Source organism: Sciurus vulgaris (assembly GCF_902686455.1).
Source record: "Sciurus vulgaris genome assembly, chromosome: 14".
In the NCBI taxonomy this organism is placed as follows: Eukaryota; Metazoa; Chordata; class Mammalia; order Rodentia; family Sciuridae; genus Sciurus; species Sciurus vulgaris.
In genome coordinates, this window is record NC_136475.1 from 77,942,308 (window position 1) to 77,967,811 (window position 25,504).

General features: G+C 49.2%; 1 protein-coding gene across 1 annotated transcript in view; it reads right to left on the reverse strand.

The window, feature by feature from the left end:
* Positions 1-250: 250 nt before the first annotated feature.
* The window catches only part of DPYSL5 (dihydropyrimidinase like 5), an 86,413-nt gene continuing 61,159 nt past the window's right edge, over positions 251-25,504 (reverse strand). Inside the window, exons 3-13 of the mRNA XM_079111236.1 lie at positions 23,090-23,248; positions 20,721-20,900; positions 19,831-19,899; positions 18,057-18,101; positions 16,038-16,113; positions 14,742-14,898; positions 10,905-11,046; positions 9,176-9,318; positions 8,546-8,753; positions 5,025-5,193; positions 251-3,251 (exon numbers count right to left, since the gene is read on the reverse strand). Coding sequence (XP_078967362.1) covers positions 3,166-3,251; positions 5,025-5,193; positions 8,546-8,753; positions 9,176-9,318; positions 10,905-11,046; positions 14,742-14,898; positions 16,038-16,113; positions 18,057-18,101; positions 19,831-19,899; positions 20,721-20,900; positions 23,090-23,248 — 1,434 coding nt within the window. The 3' untranslated portion in view covers positions 251-3,165. The remainder of the gene's footprint in view (positions 3,252-5,024; positions 5,194-8,545; positions 8,754-9,175; positions 9,319-10,904; positions 11,047-14,741; positions 14,899-16,037; positions 16,114-18,056; positions 18,102-19,830; positions 19,900-20,720; positions 20,901-23,089; positions 23,249-25,504) is intronic.

A 25,504-nucleotide genomic window follows, 5' to 3' on the forward strand; every position in this document is an offset into this window, starting at 1 on the left:
GAACAACCTTGTCCTGGTAAATCTGGCATCAAAAACCATGGCTTTATTCCCATAAGAAATTCTGGGATTTGAGAGAGTCTGATCCTCAAACCAATTTATTTTTAATGTCCAGACTCTGATCAAGCCTCCCAGAGAGTTGCCACCCCACAGAAGTGATGGATCAAAGCTGAGTTTTCTTAGCAACTCAGTCTGCCACCAGCCACTGCAGAAGAGGTCCCCTCTTCCTTGAATAAACACAACAGAGACCGAGTGAGAAGTAGCTACAGTTTAATACAAACCTGCACCAGAACACAATGTGTCGGGCTGTTTTGTTTTTGCCTCAAACGGTGGCCAAAGCACAGGACTGTGTGTCATCTTGGGGTTGACACTGTCTTAGCACCATGACATTTACAGAGGAGTGAGGAAGTCACTTGGGTGCTGGAGGCTCCATCCCGACCCCAGGGTGTGCCCACCACCTCGGCAGCTGGAGGGGGTGTGGGTTTCGTGTGGTTCCGTGGTTTCTGGGTCAGTAAGGGAAATGCCCTCATCATGGCATTGGCTTGACAGAGACCTACTGTGCACTCCTAGCACTACACACACGCACACACACACACACACACAGTAGCACAATTTTCTGGTAACTTAACCCCACAAACCTAGAGAGCAGCTAAGGCAAGAACAACAGTATTTATTCAGTAAGTACAAGACCAGTTTGAGAGCTGCAGTCGGTGCAACCAGAAACCCTTTCCATCCCAGCCAGGAGCCGTGGGGGCTGGTGATGGAGTTGGCTGGAGTCTGCACGTGGGCAGGGGGTGGATGGTGGGGGTGACCATTCGTTTGGCTCCTTGAACCTCCTTCTGATTTCCATCTAGAAGCTCCTGGGCAGGGGTTGGGTCTATGTCAGGGTGGGAGTGGATGAAGTGGGAGGCCTACAGCAGGCCCCTCCAAGATGTGGTCTCCCAGCACCCTGGGTCATGCATCTCTTGGGCGGAGGCACTCAGAGAAGGTAAAGCTTTGCTAGCCCAAGCAGGGTGCTCTGCCCAGCTGGCCTCACCACCACTTGGCTCTTTGGCATCTGCCCAAGGCCCATGACCCGGTTAGGGCCGAAAGGGGTAAAGATGGGGTGCATTGTTCCAGGGGTCCATGTCATGGTATCCCTTGTCCATTGTGGCTTTCCCAGGCCTGGGTCCCTACCTGCTGTCCCCATAGCTGCCTCTGTTCCCTGGGTCACCATCTACTCTTTCAGCCCCTAAATGAGAACAAGGGGAGTGAAGGGAGGAAGTAAATGCAGCTCAAATGACATAGGAGGCCCTCAACACCTCGCTAGTCCTGACTCAAACCAAGAATATGCATTAATTTGTTTACAACAAAGATGAGAAAAATCTATTTACTTGTGCAAAACAAAGCAGAATGACTACTGGGGAGTAAGTCTTCTAGTTAGTTCTTGGTGGGATGGACTGCAGACCTCACCTGCACCTCCTCTCCATAGCTAGGCTAGATAGCTATGGTCATAAGGGCAGTCATGGGCACTTCTGGAACCAGACGGTCTAAACTTTTTGGGCCTCAGTTCCTTCATCTGTAAAGTGGGAGGAATAATAGGTGTGCTCTATTGTCATGAGGAGCAAGTGAGAACTTGTACGTGGGAGTGCTTTGATACGCAGAAGCACTCTAGAAATGCGCAGGGTATGACCATTAACCAAGAGTCCAGGGGCCTCCTGAAAGCTTGGGGGGATCAAACCAAAGGTGCGACATGAAATCACTTCCCCGAGGGGGAAACAAGGCTTATCAAGGGCAGGTGGCTGGGCCACTTCCCACATCACTAGGAAGGGATGAATATCGCCTGCCTCCAGGCTCCCCCGGGAACCTCTGTAGGGGCAGGGAGGGCCCAACTGAAGGGAGGAGATGAGGCCACCAGCCAGTTAAGAGGTGGTGCTGACCACGGGATTCCACAGCACCTGTGCAGTGATGTGGGTACATCATTGTCCCTGTGGCTGGAGTTTCCCTCCCTGGCTGCCCTGGGCATTTGGCAGGTCCCTCTCCCACTCCCCCTCTCTCAGCAGGCATGAGGCCTCTTGCCAATCACACAGGAGGAGTGGCAGGCCTCTGTCCAGCAAGAGGAAGTTATAGGGAGCTCTGTGTGTGTGTGTGTGTGTGTGTGTGTGTGTGTGTGTGTGTGTGTGCGTGCGCGCGCATTTAGTGCAGGGAGTGACTGACCAGGGCCAGAGATGGGAGGGGCTGACCTGCTGGCTGAAGGTATCCAGGGCCAGCAGCCAGGTCTCCTCTCAGAATGAAGAAAATCCAGATGAAGGAGGGGAGGGGTCCTGGCCCAGGAAGCCTGGCCCCACCAGCTCTGCCCTGTGCTGTCTGGTTGGTGGCGAGTGCAGCGTCTCCTAAGGACCACATCTATTCCTGTTTCTATGCTATGCTAGTGATACGAAGCACCGTTATTTTCCACAGGATGCACAAACAAGTCAAACCAAACCACTGCGCAAACCAAACGTGCAAAACAAAACCATTTACACGCGCCTGGTACCAGCCTCACACCCGGCCCAGCAATCATTTGGGGCCTGGGACTCATAGAGGGTATGGATGTGGAGCTGAAAGAGGCTGGCAAAGGGCACAGGGTGTCCCAACCACACCCACACCCAGTGTCCTGACTGCACCCACACAGGACCAGAGGTGCGCTAGGAGAGATAAGATGTCCTAGGCATGGCTGGGAAGCTGACACCTGTCTGACTTGGGAAATGTCACCAAGGGGCCTAGGGGGGTGGGAGAGGGAGGCCTTTACTTATAAAACACATTGGCTAAAGTGCTCTGGACACTGGTGGGGTGACCAGGGGCAGGGCACTAAAGTCTGGGCCTTCACAGAGCCAGCAGAGGCGGCAGTGGTGGGAGGAGGGGCTGGGCCAGGGCTATGCATCGCTCCCTCCGTGCATAGTGTGGGCTTCTGGGGCCCAGAGAAGCCCGCTGCCGCAGGAAGGGAGCACAGCAGGAGGAACAGCTCAAAGTGCCTGTTAGGGTGGCTTGCAGCCCAGCGAATCCCGTTCTGCCGTGGGGAGGCTCCCGGCTCTGGGGCCCCCGCAGGTGGTGCTGCCAGCCCAGCCTCTCCCGCCCCCTGCAGCGTGGCCGGACGGCGTGCGGGTGGGTGGCAGTGGTGCTCCTCACTTGGGGGGCTGGTCAGCGCCTTTACCAAATGCCGCTCGACCTGCCTCCAGGGGGTGCGAGGATCCGAGCCGAGGCTCGCTTTGGAACGTGGTCATCAATCTGAGAACCTGCCAGGAAGGAAGCAGAGGGTGAGCCAGGCAGCTTCTGCCTGGGTAACAGGCCACAGCCACCTCCAGGAGACGCGGGGGGCACCAGGCACCTGGCCGAATGAAGCCCTTTGTGGGTATTATGTCATCAACACCATTGCATTTTACAGACAGGAAACAGGCTCAGGGACAGTGAGTAACTTGTCCCTGTTGCACACTGTGTGAGGGGTGGAGCCTGGATTTGAACCCAGGTTCTCCTGACTCAGAGTCTACTTTATCAGCTGCCCCAGTCCCTGCAGGCTAGTCTGCCAGGCCCGCAGACCCCGATCAGCCTCTCAGCCTGCGGACCTCTACACGAGCGTCTCAGTGAGTAGGGGAGAGAGAGAAGGGGAGACACTCCATTGTTTTGGAAAATGAAAGAACCACCCGCCAAAGGTCCACCATCTGAAATCCCAGGACTGGCTTAGAAAGGGGGGGGCTGACCTCAGTGAGACCCTCTCTTAAAATGAAAAACAGGAAACAGGGATAAGGGTGTAGTTCAGTGATAGAGCACCCCTGGGTCCAATCCCTAAGAAGCAAGAAGCCGAGAGGGAGGGCCTGGTGTCCCAGTGAGGTTGTGTTCCCTCTCCTGGGGCTGAAGGCAGGCTGTACCCAGGCCACCCAGGTGATCCACCCCTTCTGGACCAATAAGGCCTGAGCATGCAGGGACAAGTCCTCCAGGCCAGGTGCCTCTGACTTCCAGCATTCCTGTTCCTTCACAGGGGGAAGTGGCAGTGGCCCTCAGCGTGTGTGGGTGCATCCCGTCCCACAGGCCACCACTCCCTCTGATGGGAAGCACATGGCTCTGCTGCAGGCTGCTGTCAGCACAAAGCTCGGCCTGCAAGGAGGTTCCCTCGCCAGCCCTCCGCTCAGCCTCTGCCTTTCCTAGCAGAGTGGACTGCACTCGGCTGGTCCCCCAGTGATGTCTGTGCTCGGGGTGGGATGATGTGGGTCTTACTCCTCTTGCTGTCCCCACCCCAAGCACAGCCCTGGCCAAGTGGATTCTCTCTGGGCTGGTCCTGAAGGCTTTTCGGTTGCGGTTGGGGGGACCCAGGTGCCCTGCCCCTTTCAAGTGGTGGTGACAGTTTCCACCAAAGCTGATGGAAGGACCAAGGCATCTCCTAGCCTCTGCTTGTCCTCCACCAAGGGTTACCACACAGAAGGCAGTGAGCCCACCCAGTACCACACAGTAAAGTCCCCGTGCACAGACAGCATGGCCTAGAGGAGCCCAGGGCTCCGATGCTGTGTTGGTGGGAGATGGTGGCATTAAGAATGGGGACAGGACACAGCCAATGAGCCCGGAGATTCTGCAGACAGATTGGGGCCAGGACATGTCCCAGGGAACACAGAGATCAGAAGAGGAACTGGGGGTCAGAGGTCAGGAGACAGAAATACTTAGAGTAAATGAAGTGTGAGTGCATGTGTGAGAGTGCGTGCGTGTGCGTGTGTGTGTGTGACACAATTACTTAAATGCATATAATAAATTCCTGGTTTTAAAAGAAGAAGGTGGAAACAGGGCAGAAGTGAGGATGGTGTGGGAAGGTCAGAGAGAGAAGAGAAGAACAGGGCGACAGGCCCCAGAGGCTGCCGCCAACCACGGGGCCGGCATCTCTGGGGCCCCCGTGTGGGACCCTCTGGACTTCTCCAGCGAGAAACTCCAGGGTGAGCCCTCGGTGCTCTGGCCGGCTCGTCCCCAGGGAGGAGATGCTGAGCACCAGCAGGCCTTTCTGCCGGCCCACCATGCCCTGCCCTTACCAGAGAGGCTGAAGCTGGATTCGTGAAGGTCCCGCATGCCCCCATGCCGGGTGACTGGCCGCGTGGGCGTGTCGGCCAGTGGTGTGCCCATCTCTTTCTTCCCAGGATGCACGACGACAGCGACGTCCCCCAGGTAGGGAGTGCGGTCCACTCCCCTCACCTTTAAGGTCTGGTGAAGGGAAAGCGCAGCAGCGTCAGAGTCAAGGGAAAGGCGAGGGACCGAGTCAGGAGGCAGTGAGGCTTCCTGGGCCTCGAGCCCAGAGGCTGCCCCCAGCCTCTTCTCTTGCTCCTCCTAAACAGTGTGTGTCTGTGCACGTGCCCAGGGTGTGTGCACAGAGGAGACTGACTCCTGGCTCCCCTCAAAACTGGCGGAATCCTCATGGGATAGTCCAGCAGGTAGGCTTCTGATGCTCATGTGGGGCAATGCTACCCGCTCAGTGCCAGGCTCCCAAGGGGCCATGCCTTTTACTGTGGTCTGATAGGTGTGCGAATAGAGGCTACAGAGCTGACCTGGAGACCCCCAGTTGCACGGCTAGCTAATCCTATACTCCCCAGGCTGCCTGGGTTTCAATGCCAACTCTGCCAGTTGTAAGCTGTGTGACCGTGTGTAAATTACTTAATCTCTGTTTCCTCTTTTTGCAACATGAGGATGGCAACTGTACCTACACCACAAGAGTTGTTATGAGATACCATAAGGTGGTTTTTGGTGAAGTGCTGTTCTGGGGAGGAAGGTGTGTGTGGGAGTGTGTGCACATGGCCTGAAGGAGCAGCAGAGACCTTCTCACCCGGCCACCCCTGACCCGGGGGATGCAGCCTCGACTGAACTGCTGCTCAACACTTATCGACAGTCTTGTTAAGAGAAATAACAGTCCTGGGTGATTTCTCATAGGTCATTTCTTCATGACAACATGCTTTTCTTTTCTAAGTGGGAAAGAGAGCTATCATTCTTATCAAGCACTCAGATGCCACTAAAAGGACTTGACATTTCTTAGCACATTTAATTCTCATATAACTTTATGAGGAAGCCCTATGTTTACCCCATATGGTAAAGTCCAGAAAGGTTAAGCAATTTTCCCAAGGCTACACAGCTGCTCAATAGTGGAGTCAGTCCACAAGGCTAGCTCTGGGGCTTGCTGGCCAACACTGAAATACAGTTCATGATCTCTGGATGCCACACAAGCTGGTGACATTCTACTTATTGATTTTCAGGACTTCACTGCCTTCCCTCAAACCTGTTCTTTTGCTAATAAAAAAAACCCTCTCCGTCTATCTGTAATCCTGTCACTTTGCCCAATTTTCTCCATTGTGTTTTGTAAAAATAAGTTCATCTGCTTCAAAGACTTTATGTCTTGCAGGGCAGCAGGTGACTGTTCTGTCCTCAGTTCTCCACGGGGGAAGAGAGCTCGGTCTCAGCTTCACCACCAGCAGGGTTTTCTGTTCTTGGGTCCATGGTCCAGTTTCCCGAGCAGTGCTCTGGCTGGGTCATCTTGGGCCACGGGCCCCACCTTCCCTGTAGCTGACCAGCTGGACATTAGAGACTACAGCTTCACTGCAGACCCAAGGTCAAGGTTGAGGGAGGAAGTGTTGCTCAAAAGCGGAGATGTGGACTTCCAGGTTGCTGGGCAGGCAAAACAAATTGCAGACACCCCACCTGTGGTGGAAATTCAGGTTCCTTAAACTGAGAGAGTTAAGGACACAGTGGTCTAAGTGGGACTTAGCCACCCAGCACTCTTGGCAGGGCCTGGTCCTCAAGACTGGCTGGGTCTCAGCCAAGGTGCTGCATTCATGAGACTGCAAGAACATCCTCAGGAATGACGGACCTCTGTTTGTAGAATATTTCTGAGAACACGGGGACTCAGGTGCCCTCTGAGCTGCAAACATGGGGTCTAGGCCTGTTCCTCAGCTTACTTGGAATGGTCACTGGCCTTTGGACCACAAGCTTTGGGGAGCCTCTTCCTGAGGCTGGGGGCTGCTCCTGACCCGCTGGCCCACAGGCAGGGGGACTCCTTGTGCCTCTTGAGGCTGGCTCCTAGAAGCTTGAGACACATCCTCTGCTCTTTTCATCCTATTTCCTGATTAATATTTTTTCAGGAATTGCCATGGACACTTGTCAGATAGTCTTTTTTTTTTCTTTCTTCAAATTTAGACATAATCAGAATATCTCACAATTTTAAAGTATAAATCTAGTGGGATTTAGTATTTCATAAGGCTTTGCCACTAATTCCAAAACATTTTCATTACCCCCAAAGAAACCTTATCCCCTTAGAGTCACTTCTCTTTCTCCCCTTCCCCCAGCCCTAAGCAACTACGAATCTACTTTCTGTCTATAGATTTTCTTCTGGACATTTCATATAAATGGAATCATATAATATGTTATCTTTTGTTTTGGGCTTCTTCAACTTAGCACAACAGTTTCAAGATTCATTCATATTGTAATGTACTGTTTATCAGTACTTTATTCCTTTTTATGGCTGGATAGTATTCCACTGAATGGATATACCACAAGTTTATACATCTACTTTTTGACTTTTATCAATAGTGTTATTATGTACAATTGGGTACATGTTTTTGTTTCTCTCAGGTATATACCTGAGAGTAGAACTGCTGGGTCATATGCTAACTATATATTTAAATTTTGGGGAAATGGTAAAACTTTTCCATAGCAGCTGCACCACTGTACATTTCTCCCAACAATGAATGAATGAGGGCTCCAGTTTTTCCCCATTCTTACCCACACTTGTTATCCTTGTGTTTTGATTAGAGCCTCCGTCTGTTAGACAATCTTGAGTGCAGATGCACTGCTCTTCCAGCTCTTTTGGGCACCTGCTCCAGAGGCAGGGCTGAGGCACCCTCCTGCTCACTGTCTAAGTCTGGGGAGCACCTTAAGATGGGACCATTTGCCTGCCTGCCTGAGAGACCCTGAGTTTGTGCTTGGATTCAATGGTATGGTAACTAAAGTCATGCCTGTTTCTGGCAGCCCAAGTTTGCTCCCCCACAGTGATCTTGGCTTTGGGTTTCTATGCTGTCGGCCTCGGTGGCTCAAGGAGCTTGGGCCTTCGTATATGGAGATCCTGCCAGCAGCCTTGGTCTTCAGTTAACAGACCTGCTTCCTCTTATGCTCTGGATGCCTGGCCTTCTGACTACCAGCTCCACCTGCCTTCACTAATAGCAGGCGTGGGAGGAACCCAGCAAAGGCTGTCACTCAAGGGCCAGCCTGGATATCAAGAGGAACTCAGCAGTCACAGACACACGTTTCCCCTGTGTGTCCGGGAACTCAGGACTCCCTGCTTGCCTGCTCTTACAAAAATTCTACCTGGTAATCAAAGACGGGAAACGGAAACCAGAATTTTCCAACTTTAGCATTGTCCTGGTCCTGCCTTCTCAACGCTCCACAGGTGGCAATAGGCCGTGGTGGGAAAACAGACACATGAGATGACTTGAGATTTCACACAGTGACATGAGATGTCCCCCAGTGGAGGCTTTGACCCCTTCCCACCTATTGCCTGCCCTCCCCACCTTACCTTCTCTCTCTGGACCAATTTCTTGTAGACAGTGTCTGGGAAGGACCGCAGGGGACAGAACTTGCCGGTGCCCTCGGCACACATGAAGACGCCGTTCTCGTACACAACACGGCCCCGGCTGATGGTGACCAGCGGCACGCCATGGCAGCGCATGTTCTCATACAGGTTGAAGTCCCCTCCTTGTACCTGGGTGCTGGCGGAGATGGTCCTGGTGGGAGGGAAGGGCAGGAGAAGCTCTGAGAAGAGGTAACTCCATGGAAGGGGACGACACCCCATGGCAGGGATGGCCTGCATTCTGACCCCTCAAAAGTTACATTCTGAAGGCTAAACCCCCCAGACCCCTGGACGTGACCATTTTTGGAGACAGGGCATTTAAAAAGGTAACTAAGGCAAAATGAGGTCACAGGTGGGTCTCAATCCAGTCTGACTGGTGTCCTTACAGAAGAGGAGACAGAGACACCAAACATGAGGGTGCCCAGAGGAAACAGGGAGAAGACGGCCGTCAGTAAGCCAGGGCCACACTTCTCTGGGCCAGAAGTGGCGTGGAGACTGTCTGCTTTGGGAGTTCTCTAATCAGGTTCTTTGAAACCCCAAGTCCCTTTAGCCCTGGAGACCAGCAGTGAATCTTACTTTGTGGCTTCTGGGTCCCACACCACCACGTCAGCATCGGCTCCTGGGATGATGCGGCCCTTGCGGGGATACAGGTTGAGAATCTTCGCCGCGTTGGAACTGGTAACGGCCACAAAACGGTTCTCGTCCATCTTTCCTCCAACCTGGAACATTGTAGAAGAGTCACGTCAACCAGGCTCCAGGTGTGCCCCTCTCACCCTGGTCACCTTTGACCCTGGCCTGTGGCCTTCTAGATCAGGTGTGAGAGTTATGGTCCTGAAGAGTGAGCACTGTCCAAAATCAGCCAACAGCCAGGCTTGGTCCTGTGGGTTCCATGTTCCTTTCTCCTTCGCCCAGCAACTTGGTGAGGAGCTCTTGCAATGCCTACCCAATGCAAATCCACTTTCTGTTTGTAACCAGCTCTATTCCTGCGCTCACTAGGAACAAGTCAGGGCCTCCCTTTATCTGCAAAAGGGTTACGGTAATTCTCCCTTATCTGTGGTGACAATGCTCCAAGATCCCCAGGACAGGCTGGAAACTAGAGTACTAAGCCCTATGGAGCCTGTGCTTTCTCTACACAAAAAGCTGTGGAAAAAATTCAATTTACAAGTTAGGAAAAGTAAGAGATTAATAATAATAACCAATAATAAAACAGTAATTATAATAATATGCTGTAATAAAATTATTTTGAACTTATGAATTGTTTATTTCTGGAACTTTCCATTTTGGACTGAGGTTGATGGAGCATAGCTGAAATGGTGGAAAGTGACACTAGATAAGGGAGTATATAATGAGGTGTATTTCTGTGCTCTGGAGAAGTCTCTTACTACCCCATCTTCCCTCCCTGAGGGCTGCAAGGACTCCCTTCCAGGGGTATTTTCTGAGCCAGCTCATGGACCTTCTCTAAGCTGGTGGCTTAGCCTTAAGGACTTCAAATCTCTTTCAGCTCATATTTTGTATTGAGTCTAATCCGTGATAGATCAAGACCAAAAATAACGTATTCTTTATGGGCAGAACAGGTGGTATTCAAATGAAGTTGGAGTCCCTATCTTTTTTGAAATGCAATTAGATAAAATATACCAAGAACTTTACAAATGTTATATCCCTTGGCTCAGAGAGTCACTTCTAGGAATCTGTCCTAAGGGATCATTAGAAATGCTAACATATACTCATGAACCAAGTGGTTCTCTATAGCATTCTTCTGTTCATTTTTTTAAAAACTTTTTTTTTTTTTTAAGTTACAGATGGACACAATACCTTTATTTTATTTATTTATTTTTATGTGGTGCTGAGGATGGAACCCAGTGCTTCACATGTGCGAGTCAGTAGCTCTACCACTGAGCCACGACCCCAGCCCCTCCAATTCTTAAAATAATGTGTGGTACATGCATTGAACTAGAAGGAAATCCAAAAAATGTTAATAGTTTAATTTCTAGGCATGGAATGACAGGAATTATTTTTCTATACTTTCCTGTGTTTTCCTAATTTTTATAATAGCTCTTATCACTTTCTAATCAGGGGAGAAAAGACCTCTTTTGTGTTGTGGGTTTTCTGTTTTGTTTTGTTTTGGAGCTAGGGGATTGAACCCAGGGCCTTGCACAAGCCAAGCATATGAGTTACACCCTGAGCTTTTTGTTTTCATGTGAAATCAGGAGCTGTGACTGAACCAGCCCTCCTGAGAATGGTCTTTGGCAGGATTCTCGGAGTGGAACCTTGCCCTGGGACGGTGGCCGGGCTCCGAGACACATACCACTCCTCTCTCCCAGATGACACTCATGCGGTCCTGCACACCGCTCACTCCATGAGGGATCTTGGTAAAGTCCTCCTTGCCCATAGCTTTCTGCTTCGTGGTGAATGGACGGTGATCTGATGCCACAATGTTCAGAGTGTCACTGGGGAGAGAGAAGCAAATGATCAGTGAGGGGAGGGGAGGCCAGGGGCCCCAGAGGGAGGGTCAGGTACAGGGGAAAAGCCTGGGCTTGGGAACCAGGCCAAGTTGACTCTGGTCTTAGCTGTGCCACTTAGTAGCTGTGTGACCTCTAATGAGGCCGTTCTCCTAAGTGAGCCCCAGTTTACTTATCTGCAGAGTGGGAATATGTGCAGTATGCGTCATAGGAGACTTTAGTGACAGCTTTTGAGATGGTGATTTTTACGAGACAGGGCAGAGAACAGCCAATTTTGGGTTTAGCTGAAGTGAAATGACGGAGGTGGTTTTCTGTCATGGAATCAAAGTCCAGTTCATCTCATTAGCTCCCCCATCAGCTCCCCTGTGACTCCAGTAGCAAGCAGGTGCCAGTACGGCATTCACAAGTTCAATGTTAAGTTTTGCTGAGTGGCTTGGAGCCACAGCTTTCCTTGGATGCAGAGGCTCTAAATGCCCAAAAGGGAAGTAGGGACAATAGAAGAGAAGCTGACATCATGAGTGGACATCGTCTGGAAGTCGACTGTTTATCACCAGTGCTATCCATGCCCACAGTCCTCAGATGGTTATTAAGGTTGTGGATGGATAACGCACAGCCAGGTCCGCAGTGGTTTGCAGGATGGCTAAGACTCAGGGCAGGACAAGACACACGTGGCCTGTCTTCTGCCACAGGAGGAGGCAGGCAGCTGGCCTCTACTCAAGATCTCTGTGGGCAGAGGGCTCAGAGGCTGTGAGGGGCAGAGAGAGAAAACCCACGTCAACCAGATCAGGGCAACCTGGGGAGGAAATGTCCTGGGAGGGCAGGAGGGGCTTGTGGGGAGCTGGGGACACCTGCTGGGAGCACACGGGGAGGGGGAGGCACAATGGTGAGTGTGCACAGGCCACCTATGATGGCCGCTGTGGAGGGGAGTCCTGGAGCAGAGGGCCTTCCCTGATGTGGTCAGGAGGATGTTTTTGAGGCGCTCAGTTCCCAGCTGAGGCCACACATGGGCTGTCTCCACTGGGACCTGGCAGGTTTGTCAGTTACAGCTCTTGCCAAATGATTAATGTACTTGGTCAAATCCACAGTAAGATGACTTAGCCTTTCCGCGGCAGGGGCTGATATTCCCTGGGCTGCAGAGACGGTGGAAGAGGCTTTTGCACAGAGCAGAGGGTGTGTTCTAAAGCCCTTGGCTCCCCACTTTCTTCACACCTGCAGAACCCACCAGATGTGGGATCTCCAGGGCTTTCGCTGTCTCTTTAGGAGCCTCCAGACACCAGGGTAGGGCTTAGATCAGGAGAGGCCCCGCCACAGGGTCATGGGCTGCAGGTCAGGGACCCTGCAGCCTGGGCTCCACACCTAACTTTCTTAAAAGTCCCCCCCACAAGTAGGAAGGTGTGAATGAATGCATCGCTTTCCAGAAGAGCTTTTGAGCTCTCCAATACTTCCCCAAATCTGGGAGACAAAACACCCATCCAAATTCTTTAACACTTAAAACATGACTGGGTTTGTCAAAGATGTACTTCAATGTTTTACATATTCAAATAAAAAAAAAGTTCTGATCCCCTTAAGACGACTTATTTTTAAATAAAAGACAAATCCTCATATATATAGATTGTGCTCTTATTCTATTTGGCCTACGACATCACATCCTAAAATAGATAATGATGAAACAGCTCTTATTCTCTTTCAGCAATGATAATTGGTATCTGGGTTTTCTATCAAGTATTTTGCATCTTGGAAATTATATTAACAATATATTATAAAGGCAAAATTATGTAACAATAATTTCCCATAAATAATTAAAATGTAAGAATCATGCTCCAAATCCTATAAAATAGTGCACATTTTACAATATGTATATTGATTAAAAAGGGGTTTCAAACTATTCTAACATGTAAAATCACAATTCTTAAAATGAACAGAATTTATTTAAATAAGCTGGGACAAAATAGGCTAGATATAAAAACTGAAGTTATTCAATTAATAATTCTTGATTTGTGTGGGTTTGGGGCACTTACTCTCTTTTGCTTTTGCAGTAAATCTGCTTGTACCAAGTGGAGGCATTTCAAAAGATTCTCTGACCTTGGAACCAAGCCCAAGTTATTACAGTGGGTTGTTGATAACTGTCTTTTTGTGTTGATAACGATGAAAAGGGGGTTGGTTTTTCCCAAGGAAACGCATTTAGGACCGAGTAAAAATACTGCCACGAGGCCGAGATGCACATGGTGCCTCTACCCCAGACTCTGCTGACTTCACTCCCCCCATATGGAAAGCCCCCTCCCCACAGCTGTCTTTAGGGCCTTAACATGATGTCAGGTGCTGAGATTCCAGTTGCTGGCAGCCAGGACTGAAAACCAAGGACGGGGATGAGTAAAGTGCCCCATGATCTAGAGAGAACCACCTTTAGTTGCAGCTGATCACCTCCCCGCCACTTCCTCGCATGGCCCTAGAAGAGGCATCTTTGCCCTGACCCACCCGAGTCTGTAAAAGCCCAAGATAGGGTGGGAGACGGAGTGTCTGCAGGATGCAGGAGCCTGGGGTCTTGCCCTCGCCTCCCATTTCAGATGCAGTACTGCTCCCATACGCTCTCCACCAGTCCACCCCAAAGCCAGGTAGGAGCATTTCAAGAGTGTAGAGGAGCGATGGGTATTTGCTGGGGCAGTGCCTGGCGGCTCTGCTCCTAGCTTGGGTGAGGAGTGCTGGCAGGGGAGGTGGGCCAAGCCCTGAGAGCTTCCAGTCATAAGCTGCCTTGCCGGGGGCTCACTAGTGCTGGAAGCAAGGAAAGATGCAGGCCTGGGTGCGGGGAAGACCTTTCTTTCCCCTTATCCACCTACTCCAACTTGAGTTGAGCTGGGAGAGGGGAGGAAAGGAAACTGACTTTTAAAATGGATGGGACTTTAATGGCCAAAAGTGAAGAGAAAGCAATGGCTCCTCCCCCAAATGTCACTAGAGGAGAGAAAGAAGCAGCAAGCAGTTACTGGGACAAAACACAATCTTTTTTTTCTTTTTCTTTTCTTTTCTTTCCTTTCTTTGTACCAGGGATTGAACCCAGTGGGGCTCAACCACTGAGCCACCTCCCCAACCTTTTTTAAATTTTGAGACAGGGTCTCACTAAGTTGCTGAGACTGGCCTTGAACTTGTGATTCTAAAACCTTTTCATGTTTCTCCCTACTGAATTCAGATTGTTCAGTGGACCATCTTCTTTGGATGAGGATGGAACAGGGAAAGGCAGTGCTAGAGAGTGCTGGAGGAAAGGGATCTGGAGGGACGGTGGGAAGGGAAGGAGGGGGAAGGAAAAAAAGAAGGAGGGGAAGAAGAGAGAAGCGCACAGAAAGAAGAGTGAACGCAAGGGAAAGAAAAAGGACCCTGGTATGGGGTGTTGGGCCACATCCTAGGGTTCCCCACTGGGCTTTGGAGTGGATATCAATGTCCTTCGAAATGCCTACTCGCCACTGCTCTCAGCCCTGCCACGCCCTTCCCTTTTGTGCCCCAGAAGCTCTCTCTCAAGTGGTCAGAGAAGCCAAGTGAGACCCGAGGGGCTCTGTAGCAGGCAATGCAAAAAACTCATCTATGGGCACAACCAAATCAAACCTACGTCAGACCTGTTTCCAGGCCTCTGGGACATCTTCTTAAAGACCTATGAACCCCCTGCATGGCTGCCTGATCCTGCTGGAATGTCTTACTTGGCCAGCAGACTCATGAGGTAGGTGGAGGTGTTGGTGTCCAGTCTCAAAGGAGGCACGGTGACATAGGCGGCTGCGTGGGACCAGTCCTGGTGGTAGTAGTGCAAGCCTGTCAGTGTGGCATGTGCGGTGGTGGTCTCGGCCAGCACCACCTTCCCTGCAAGAAAAAGGGGCAAAATGGTAACTTGGAAGTCACTGAGCCCAAGAGATCACTGGCCTGAGCTCTTTCAGCTGAAGGAGCTAAAGGCAGAGATAGGAAGGGACATTCCCAAGCTTGCTGGGGCATTGAAAGCCTGGCTTGGTCCAAGTCAGGGACTTCTCTACTGCCCTAACTCTGGGCAAAGGAAACAGCAGGACACAGACTCTGAGGCCAGGCAGCACTGAGCTGTGCTTTGAGTAGCCCAGTTTGGCCAGGGAATGGATGTGTGAAGGGAGCAGCAGGGAGCTGAGGCTTGGTGGCGGGTGGCAGGATGCAGGGCACAAATGCTGGGCTAAGGGGCAGTCTGACCTGTCTTCTGAGCTAGCAGGTGCTGTGAGCAGCTTCAAAAGAACTGCTGGGCTGAGATTCATAGTAAGGCCAGAGGGCAGGGAGCTAGGAGGGCGATCTATCTAGCAGGCTGGGGCAAGAGTCCAGATGGGACCCCACCAGGGGCTTCAATTAGCGGAGAGGGAAAGGTTGGGTCTAGAGGGTAAAACTGTGGAAGTCTGGGGTGCTATTGCTTCTGACTGACATCCCTAGGGTAGTGACCATGACTTTGTTTCCCATTACTAGGCCTTTGCTAGCACCCTGTGCCGGACAGACTACACACAGACACAAAGCCAGGTATTGCCAGGGCATCAGGGCTGGGAGCTGCACAAGTGCCCTGCAGGGCTTGCACACAGGGCTCCAGATGGCTGGAAAGGGAAGTTGGGCTCAAACACTGTCTTTCCTCCAGGGCCCTCTCTACGCTCCGGGAAATGCCCGTTGGAATTGGCCCAGGGTTTTATGGTAGTTGTGGAGGCAACCATTAGTCAAATCTGAGACCAAAAAGACACCAATTAATGAGTCAACTTAGATACCCAGAGAGGTGACAGACATTTCTGTAAAGCTGTGCCGCATACAAATGTGTGGAGAAGGCCCACTTCCAGGAATGAACCTCAGCGAGGGCAGGGCACTCTGAGGCCCACAGTAGCAGAGAACAGGGAAGGGCGAGTACACAGCCTGGCCTCAGAAGCCAGGCCCACTGTGCACTGAGCTAGCAGGCCCTGAGGTCTCCAGTCCCACAACACTACGTGCACCCAAGCCTGAGCACTCACCTTGCATCTTAGCAGCCGCAATAACGTCACCAGCAGAGATACTGGACACATTGACCAGGTAGATGGGACAGTGAGTCTGAACACAAGAAATAGTGGAAGTAGGAACATCAACCCCAGAACAGGTAACAAGCACCAAATTAACTTTGGCACAATCAGTCCTGGAATGGGTACCTCCCTCCCTGTCACTCAACCCCACTCTCCAGGTGACAGTCTTATGCTGAGCATGCAGGGCTGGCAGCAAGAAGGCAGCAGGTGGCAAACAGTAGCAGATCCTGCCAGGTAGGCCAACCCACGAGGCAACCTCGAGTCAAGACTGTTGAGTTCGAACCTCCCATTTTCTCCCATCCAACAGCCTGGGCTGTAATTTAAAGGGAGGGACTGTTTTTCCTATTTTACCTTCCTGTTTATAAACATGATGACCTAGAGATAGTTGTGTATTATATCCTTTATCTAAAATTACAATGCCTGCTGTCTACAGGCTGCCTTATCAGGAGAAAGATGAACCCTGGGAAGAACAAAATACAACAGGGTCAGGGTGTAGGACAGACAAGACCCATCTTGTGAACAGACCTGGACTGTCAAATTGATTAGCTTTTCCTCTACTGAGCTGTGTGGCTAGGGTCCATGGCTTAACTTCTCTGGGCATATGTTTGAGCTAGAAACCAAAAAGCTGCCTTTTCATTATTTAGATTTTTCCTTATTTTGGGGTAAATTTCCATCAGGAGGTAATTGCTAAAGTAACTATTGCCACAATAATGAAATAAGGTTCTTGTCTAACTGCCAGACCCATAAAGAGCTAATGGGAAACTGTTTCATCAAATGTTATTCTGATGCTTTCTCTGCTAATCAAATTAGGAGGATATAAGACTTTAGGAACTGGCCTGAGGTTTGATGTGCATGATATAAGTCAACTGACTAATTCTGGGGCTGGTGGGGGTGGGGCAGTACCAGAGATTGAACTCAGGGGCACTCAACCACTGAGTCACATCCCCAGTCCTATTTTGTATTTTATTTAGAAACAAGGTCTCACTGAGTTGCTGAGGCTGGCTTTGAACTTGTGACCCTTCTGTCTCAGACTCCTGAGCCCCTGGGATTACAGGCTTGCCACCAGTGCACCTGGCTGCACCCCATATTCTTAAGACCACACCTCCCTGCTTAATATCCTTTGAGTGACCCAGGTCATTCCAGAGCGGAGGATCCCTATTAGAATTTGGGGGGCTTACTAATACACAAATTGATGGGAATCACCCTCAGTTTCTGATTCAGTGGGAGTTTGTGCTTCTAAGTTCCTAATTCTGCCAAATGAGGCTGATACTGCTGGTCTAGAGACCATGGCTTGACTATGGTCTAGCTGCTGTTCTAGAGGCAGTAGTCAGATTATCTGAAAAAACCAAATGGACTTCTTCAGCGATGGCTTAGGAGCAATGACCTGTATGGGCTCTACTGTCTATAAAGTGCTTCCCCTTCCTGGACTCCTTTGTTCTCACAACCACTCTGTGAAAAGCAAGTGATATCATCATTCCGACTTCATATAATGAGATGGTGGCTCAGAGTGCATGTGGTCAAAAGCTGGGCTAGGTAACGGCTGAGTCTAGAACTTCTGGCATCACCATCCCTTCACCATCCCCTGCAGGTTCCCACCACCCTCCAGCAGGGCCTTCTAACACCGAGGGAGCTTTCCCCTGAACTACTCCAAGGAAAAATGTTTGAAAATGATGACGTAACAGCATAGGTCTAATTATGATTCTCTTTGCTGTAAGTCTACCTATTCCTCCAAAAGAAACAGATTCCAGTTGCAGAGCGTCTGTGGGTCCCCCCACCTTGCCCTGTTTCCCTGGGCCATTTACCCTTGAGCAATGAACTAGGCTTCAGCTAGCTCAAGTTGGTGGAAGAGAGAGCTGGGGGCAAGCAGGATGCATGCCAGAACTCCAAACACTCCACTTGGCAAACAGAGCTGAGTCCTGGGAGCTGGTGCAGAGTGGGGCTACACGGGATCCCTGCAGCGACTGGGCTACTTACCCTGTTTGCAATGGTGATGACCCGGTGAGTTGCTTCGGCTTCCAGCTGTCAGAAACAAAGAAGAGGAAGGAGCCAAGCTTCAGCATCTCGTTGAGCCACACCAGCCTGGAAGCCCTTGCCAGGAGGGGCTGGCTGTTCCCTCAGGGGCTGACAGGGGGCAGAGCCTGGCCAGGGGCACCAGGCTCCCAAATTCTGCTCCCACGGAGAAAGGGTCTTAGGACTTAGAATACCATGCACATCCTTGCTGGATGCGACTCAGGGCTTAGTTAAAAGGCAATGAAATAAAGTCAAACAAACGAAAACCTGGGGTCTCATTTCTCCCTGTCTTCCTGCTTTCTCTCCGTCACCACCTTGGAAATGCAGTAAAGGAGCAACAGGAACTGATGTCAAGCTGGAGATTGCCTAGATGGGGTTCTGCCCTTCTGCCCTACTGGCATTGGTGAGAGGTAATTCCTTGTGTGAGGAGCTGCCTGTGCATTGAAGGATACCTCGCCTCTACCCACTAGATGCCAGTAGCATCCCACTCTCTCCCAGGTGGGACAACTCAAAATATCTCTACACATTTCCAAATGGCTTCTGGGGAGCAACTCTGCCCTGGCACAGACCGAGGACCCTCCCTTTAACCATCAGGTGCTGCCATTGTCACCACCTCAGTGAAAGCCTTGCTCCTTCCTCACGTAACCTGACGTAGCAGGTGCAGGCCTGGGCACACCCCTGCTCACCCCGTTCTCACAGGCACCCTCAGGGGGTTGGCTGTGGATCTGGTGCAGCCTCCTCTACCAATTCTGCGGTGCCCAAACAGGACCTATATTCAGGGCAGTGGGGGACAGACGCAGGGCAGGAGGAAGGTGGGCCACCGTGGCTTCTGGGTGATAGTGGGACCACATATCCTGTCTCCTTGACATCCAACCACCACTCTGCATTTGAGGAAAGGAAAAGCACTTTCTCTCACACACAGCAGAGGATGTCTGAACACTCACAGGGTAAGAAGGCATTGTTTATCTCATATGGTCCCTCCAGAGCAGAATTCTTTAGTAGGGGGACTAGGAGGATTTGTGTTAATACTCTGCAAAACTATACACAAAGATAAAATCAGAGGGCAGAGGAGAACAGAGCTTTTAATTTTTTTTTTAATTTAAAAAATTTGTTCTTTTTAGATATACATGACAGTACAGTGTATTTGACATACTGTAAATATTCATGGAGTATAACTCTCCATTCTTGTGGTTGTACATGATGTGGAGTTACACTTGTGTATTCATATATGAACATGGGAAAGTCATGTCCAATTCACTCTACTGTCCGGGCTTTTAATTTCCATCTCAGTGAGTAAGTAGGAGGGAAGGCATGGGCAGGCAGGTGCCTTCCATTTCTGGTGGGAAGGGTTCCAAGGTACTCCTCAGATGGGATCTCATCCCTCAAATGCCAAGTCCCTGGCTTATGGTTTGACTTCCTTCTAGCATCTAAAAAGTCCCTTTCAGTTTCTTTGTCTCCTGATTCAGTTTTGGGCAAGGCAACTCCTGGAGCTGATGACATCTTCCCCAGAACCAAATGGGGTAGGGTATGTATGATGTCCCACAACTATCTCTTTCAAGGAAGCTCAAGGTCAGGTTGGCCTCAGTATGGAAGAAGTTGATCCCTGGGAAGCTTCTAGAAGGAAATTTCACTCAGGGAGGAAGTGATATGACTTATAATTTTGACATCTCTTCTATCCTACCGGATTCTGTGAGCCTATAGAGAAAAGCTGACAGGGGACACAGGAGCTCTTTCTTACCTCCTCTGGACGGCTGATCTCAATTCCTTCTGGGCCTGTGATACCCAAATCTAGTGCTTCCTTGGCACCCTGCATAATAGCAAAAGAAAACTGAATCATAGAGATACAAGAAAATATCGAATCCAAGGGACAAAAAATATGTTAGACACAGTTACCCCGACAGGGTGGCCATGGGCCTCACTTCTGAAACACTGTCTTCCGAAGAGGAAACCCAACACCCCAGACAGTAAGTGAGGTTCTTCCAGTTCTCACTTCTTAACTGCCAAGCTACACCTCAGTCCTGATTCTTTCTTTTTAATGACAGAACAAATATTTTTCTCTTAAAAATATAGTTCCATAACTAGCCAACAGGACAGGGATGCCAAAGACAAACACTGTTGATTGGTTTGAAAGTCAGAGTTTTCTCACTGGAAATCTAGATAAATCTCTATCTTCGGCAACTCCTAGACCCAACCTTACCTCCAAACCCAGGAGAACCCAGAGGTCTATCCTTCTTGGTACCAGAGAATAGATCTCTATACTATTTCAGTTCCTTCAAAGAGGTATAGGAAGATAGAAAGCTGATTCTTGTTTGTTCTGTATGTATGTCAAATCTCACGAAAACTATTTCTAAGAGGTGTTCCAAATTCTTTTGCTATAATGGACCTTAAACATCTTGCCACTAGGACTTAAAGAGAGAGGTGTTTTCTATATACAGTACATAAGTTTGGATTTTCTACCAACATTTGGCACTGATAGTGTTCACATCTCACACTTTATTTTTTAAAAATTATTTTGCCTGAATCTTGCAGTTATCAGTGACAGGTGGTCAGGACACTCCCCTTCCCCCGCCCCAGCAAATTGTCCCCATTGATACCATCCCCATCTGCCACCTGCTCCTGCAGACTTGCCTCGGCCACAAGCTCCCCGTTTTCAGCGTGGACTCGGGGGATTGCCCCAATATCCTTGCAAGCATGTAACACTTGATATAGCTCATTGTCCCGAAGCATGTACAAGTCCTTGTAGGTCATGAACATCTGGAACGAGTTGACGCCCTTCTCCCTCACCAGGGTTTCCATTTCTGCTTTTACCTGGAAAGTTAAACGGAAGGGCAATGCCAGGTGAGTACTGAGATCCCAGAGACAAAGTGGCAGGCACTGGCCCAGCAAGGACACTGGCCAGCCCCAGTTCAGCAGTCAAATCTCCTTATGACTCCCCTCAACCTGGCAGCCTCTCACTTTCCTCTCACTCCCAGGCTGCTGTGAGGTCAACTGACCAAGAGGATGCCTAAGGCCTTTTAACACTGTCAAGAACAACAAAATGACAGGAGCTGTGCTCTTAGATTATTGGCTGGGCTCTTAGATGATTGGTGTGCTTTTCCTCTCACGTGGACATGTCCTGGGTCTGTCCCTCCAAGCCAGTCAGCCTCCTTGATAAATGTAGGAAAACTAACTTTTATTCCTATGGCCTTTTCTCCAGCCCCCAGAGTGGAAGCAGTGTCATAAAGAAGGCATATTTATGCTAAAAAAACAGAGACTGAGAAAATCAAATTAGGAACAAAATAAAACATGAACAAAGCTATGCAAATAAGGGCATTCATCCCAACATTATTTACGTTAGGGAAAAAAATGGAAGCGACACTGGTCTAACAGTAGGAAACCAACTTGAGGTTCATCTCCTTGCCAGAATGTTAGGTGGTCCTTAACATCAAAGCTCACAAAGCCTGTGCAGCAACACAAGAGTGAACAGAGCTGCTGTGGAAAAGCACATCCAGAGACTGGAAAGAAATAACCCTGAAACAACGAGAGGGATAGATTGCGTGCTTCCTTTTCTTCTTAAAACTTTGTGATTAGGGGCTGGGGTTGTAGCTCAGTGGTAAAGCACTCACCCAGTGCATGTGAGGCACTGGGTTCCATCCTCAGCACCACATAAAAATAAATAAAACAAAATAGAGGTATTATGTCCATCTACAACTAAAAGAAATTTTAAAAAATTTGTGATTATAAAATGATATTTGTTATAAAAAAAAAGACTTCAGAATTCTACATGAGTGAAAGTCTCCACAATCTCTGGGGGCTTTAGGGGTGGTTGATCTGGCCCCAATGCTGCTGGGAATCTGCATGGATCCTCAGTTCCAGGCCAATTCCAGTGGGAGGCAGAGGGTCTCCAGGTGGGGGTGTCCAGAAAGAAGACACCATCTGAGATAAGGAGGCATTTGCCTGGTACCAGCAAAGGGGCCTTCATGTGTGAGGGCTCAGGGCTCCAGTGCTTCCCATAAGTGCCGGGTGAGAAACGATGGGAAAGGCTGGGTGAGCCCCCAACTCAAGGCTAAAACCCAAGGGCAGAAGTAGAACGGGGCTTTTAGTTACCATCTAGAAGGGGGTCGGACCCTTTAGAGTAAGGTCCACAACTGCACATTTTGTGAAACTTATATGTTACTTCTATGGTACTGGGGCATCCAAACTGCTGGCACCTGGGGCTTGATAAATAAAGGAAGAATGAATGCACTGTCTACTTCCCTGGGGAATAAGCAATAAAACCCCAGCAACGAAGCGAAACCTAAATGCCTGTACCCTGTTTTCTGAAAGAGAAAGGAAGTAGGAATCCAGGGAGAGGAGCCTGGGCTCTGGCCCTTGGGCCTGAGAAGGGGGAGGACAAGAAAGTCAGAGGCCAAGGGCACAGATATCACATGGGCTCAGAAGCTGGACAGAAAGGGCTCAGAGGGAACCAGCCTCAGGGCAGACTCAAGTCTTCTCCCAGTAAAAGCTAGAATCCTGTAGGAAAGAAGCATCCCAGGGCCATCTGTCCCAGGCGGTGCTGAGCCAGGACACGAATGACCCTCAGTTTCGAGACTTCAGCTCAATGCTATCAACTCCCAGTGCAAACAGGACACCACTCTCTGTACCTGACTGTCTCAGCCTGTCATTCAGCATGTTCCCCATCAAGGGTCAGTGACACCTCATGTGCACATAACATGCTGAGCGCCTGTGGTCAGAGCAAGGAGCCAGTGTTCTCGAGGCCTGGCCTCTGGAGGGTCTCTAGCCTCGGACTCTTTTGCAGCCTGGGGCTCCCTGTATTCACTGGAGTTATGGGTTAAGAAGGGCAGACCCACCAGCTGTCCTTGTGAGTTTCTTCAGAAAATGGGGGAGTAGGTAGACTCGTGGTAGGAGAGGTGCCCACACAGGCAGGAGAGAACCAGGCCCCAGGTGGCTGAGCCCAAATGGGCCTCTGCCCACAAGACCTCTCAAGCCTTCTTTGAGGACTCTACCAGCAGTGGTACCTTGGGTGCCCACCAGGTGATCCCCACATGGAGGGCATAGTCACAGCAGACCTTGGGGTCAGCCAGACCCCGGCACTTCTCATACGCATCCACGAGGGAGGTCTCCTTGTCAGGCAGGACGTGGCCGATGATCATGGTAGTGCCTCCAACAAGCGCTGCCTGAGGAAGAGAGGAAAAAGCAGTGTCTTGTCACAGTTCTACCGGTACCCAAGTCACTGATGTGGTGAGACATGGTGCTGAGGGACACTCAGGACAACCACAGAGCCCACCTCACAAGAGGCTGTGAGGACCAAAGGCAGCAAGGCTTGGGAAACCGTAAGTGGTTGTACCAAGGACAGAAGCCAGTACGTGACCTCCGTCTCTTCCTTCATCATTACCAGCACACAAGCCTGCTTATTCCTCAGTTGGAAAAACAACTTAGTGTGTCACCACGCCCAAGGCAACCTCTACTTTGCAGGTAGGATCTTCCCCAGGTGACTTTTTGTAGACCCCAATATAAATATGACATGATCAAATGCCATAATCTAATTTAATGTAATGTAAAGCATAATCAAATGTCCATTTATAACATTTGCTAATTTAGTTACACACAAATACCTAAGCCAATCCACAAGTTAATTTGGATCTCTTGTTGTGTTTTCTTCTCTTACATTTCATGAAACAATATTACTCCATCTCTTGTCTTCAGTCTTTCCAAGCACATTATTTTTCTTTAGATAGCACTTTTTAGATGACTTTCATTTATCAGTGAAAAACAATCCAATTCACAGTCTCACAAAATTCTACTTTTCAAAGAAATCTTTAAAAAGCCTCACTTGCAATCATAAAACATACTATCAGCGAAAATACTAAACATATATCAAATTCCTCTCAACTTTATTTTTATTAATTGATTTTTAAAAATTTGTTCTAAATTTGTTGTACATGACAGTAGAATGCATGTATACGTTTTGATAGATCACATATAAATGGAGTATGATCTCTCATTTTTCTGATTATACATATTGCAGGATCACATTGATCATGCAGTCATACATGTACATTGGGTAATAATGTCTGTTTCACTTCACTATCATTCCTTCCCCCATACCCTTTCCCCTCCTTTCACTCCCCTCTACCTAATATAAAGTAACTCTATTCTTTCCTATCCCCCACCCATTGTGAATGAGCATCCGTGTATCAGAGAAAACATTCGGCCTTTGTTTTTTTGGGTTTGGCTTATTTCACTTAGCGTGATATTCTCTAACACCATTAATTTACCAACGAATGCCATAATTTCATTTTTCTTCAAAGCTGAATAATATTCCATCATATGTGTGTGTGTGTGTGTGTATACACATTTTCTTTATCCCCTCATCTGTTGAAGGGCATCTAGGTTGGTTCCATATTTTAGCTATGGTGAATTGAGCTGCTGTAAACATTGATGTGGCTGTGCCACTGTAGTATGTAGATTTTAAATCCTTTGGATATAAACAAGGAGTGGGATAGCTGGGTCAAATGGTGGTTCCATTCTAGTTTTCTGAGGAATCTCCATACTGTTTTCCATAATGGCTGCACCATTTTGCATTCCCACCCGCAACGTATGAGTGTACCTTTCCCCCACATCCTCGCCAACATTTATTGTTGCTTATATTCTTGATAATTGCTATTCTGATTGGAGTAAGATGAAATCTTAGTTTTGATTTGCATTTCTCTAATTGCTAGAGAAGTTGAACTTTTTTTTATATATTTGCTGACTGATTTCATATCTTCCATGAAGTGAAATTTCTTTCAACTTTGAAAAACAAATTTGGCCAGGTGACATCAGAGTTTATGTTTAAGGTAATGTGTTGTTCCCAAACAACACTTTGTTATTAAAATTAAAATAACTCAGAGTGATTTGGAACCGGGACTCCAGGTTGGATTCCTGTTCTGCTACCTCATAGGTGATAACTGCAACCAGGCAACTTCCTGAGATGCAGATTCTTTGTCTACACGCAGCGACAGCTTCCTAGCTGGACAGTTGTAAAAGTCAAGTAGATGGTCACTTATGGAATGGATCTGGTTAAGTGTCCTGATGTGTGTGTTTGATTATTCAGAACGTAGGCGTTCACCTGTTTTCGGTATGAGTAAAAAACATAATGGCGTTGTCTTCATGATTTTATCCTTCTCTATTCAGTTAAATCCTTGACCACAATTCAGAAATACTGCTAGGGAATAAGGCATTGAGAACTAGTTGCATGACCAAAAAATGAAAAAAATCTGGCAACTTTGTCTATGCTGACGTGACTGGGGCAGTGAGGATATTCTCCATGCCTTCTTGGGGGCCCTCAGTGGCCTGACTTCTTGCATGGCTTCAAGCAACCAACAGAGGGTGGTAGTTCTGTGACACATGTAGAGATGGGTGGGAGAGAGAGAAGGGGAAGCACGAGGCAG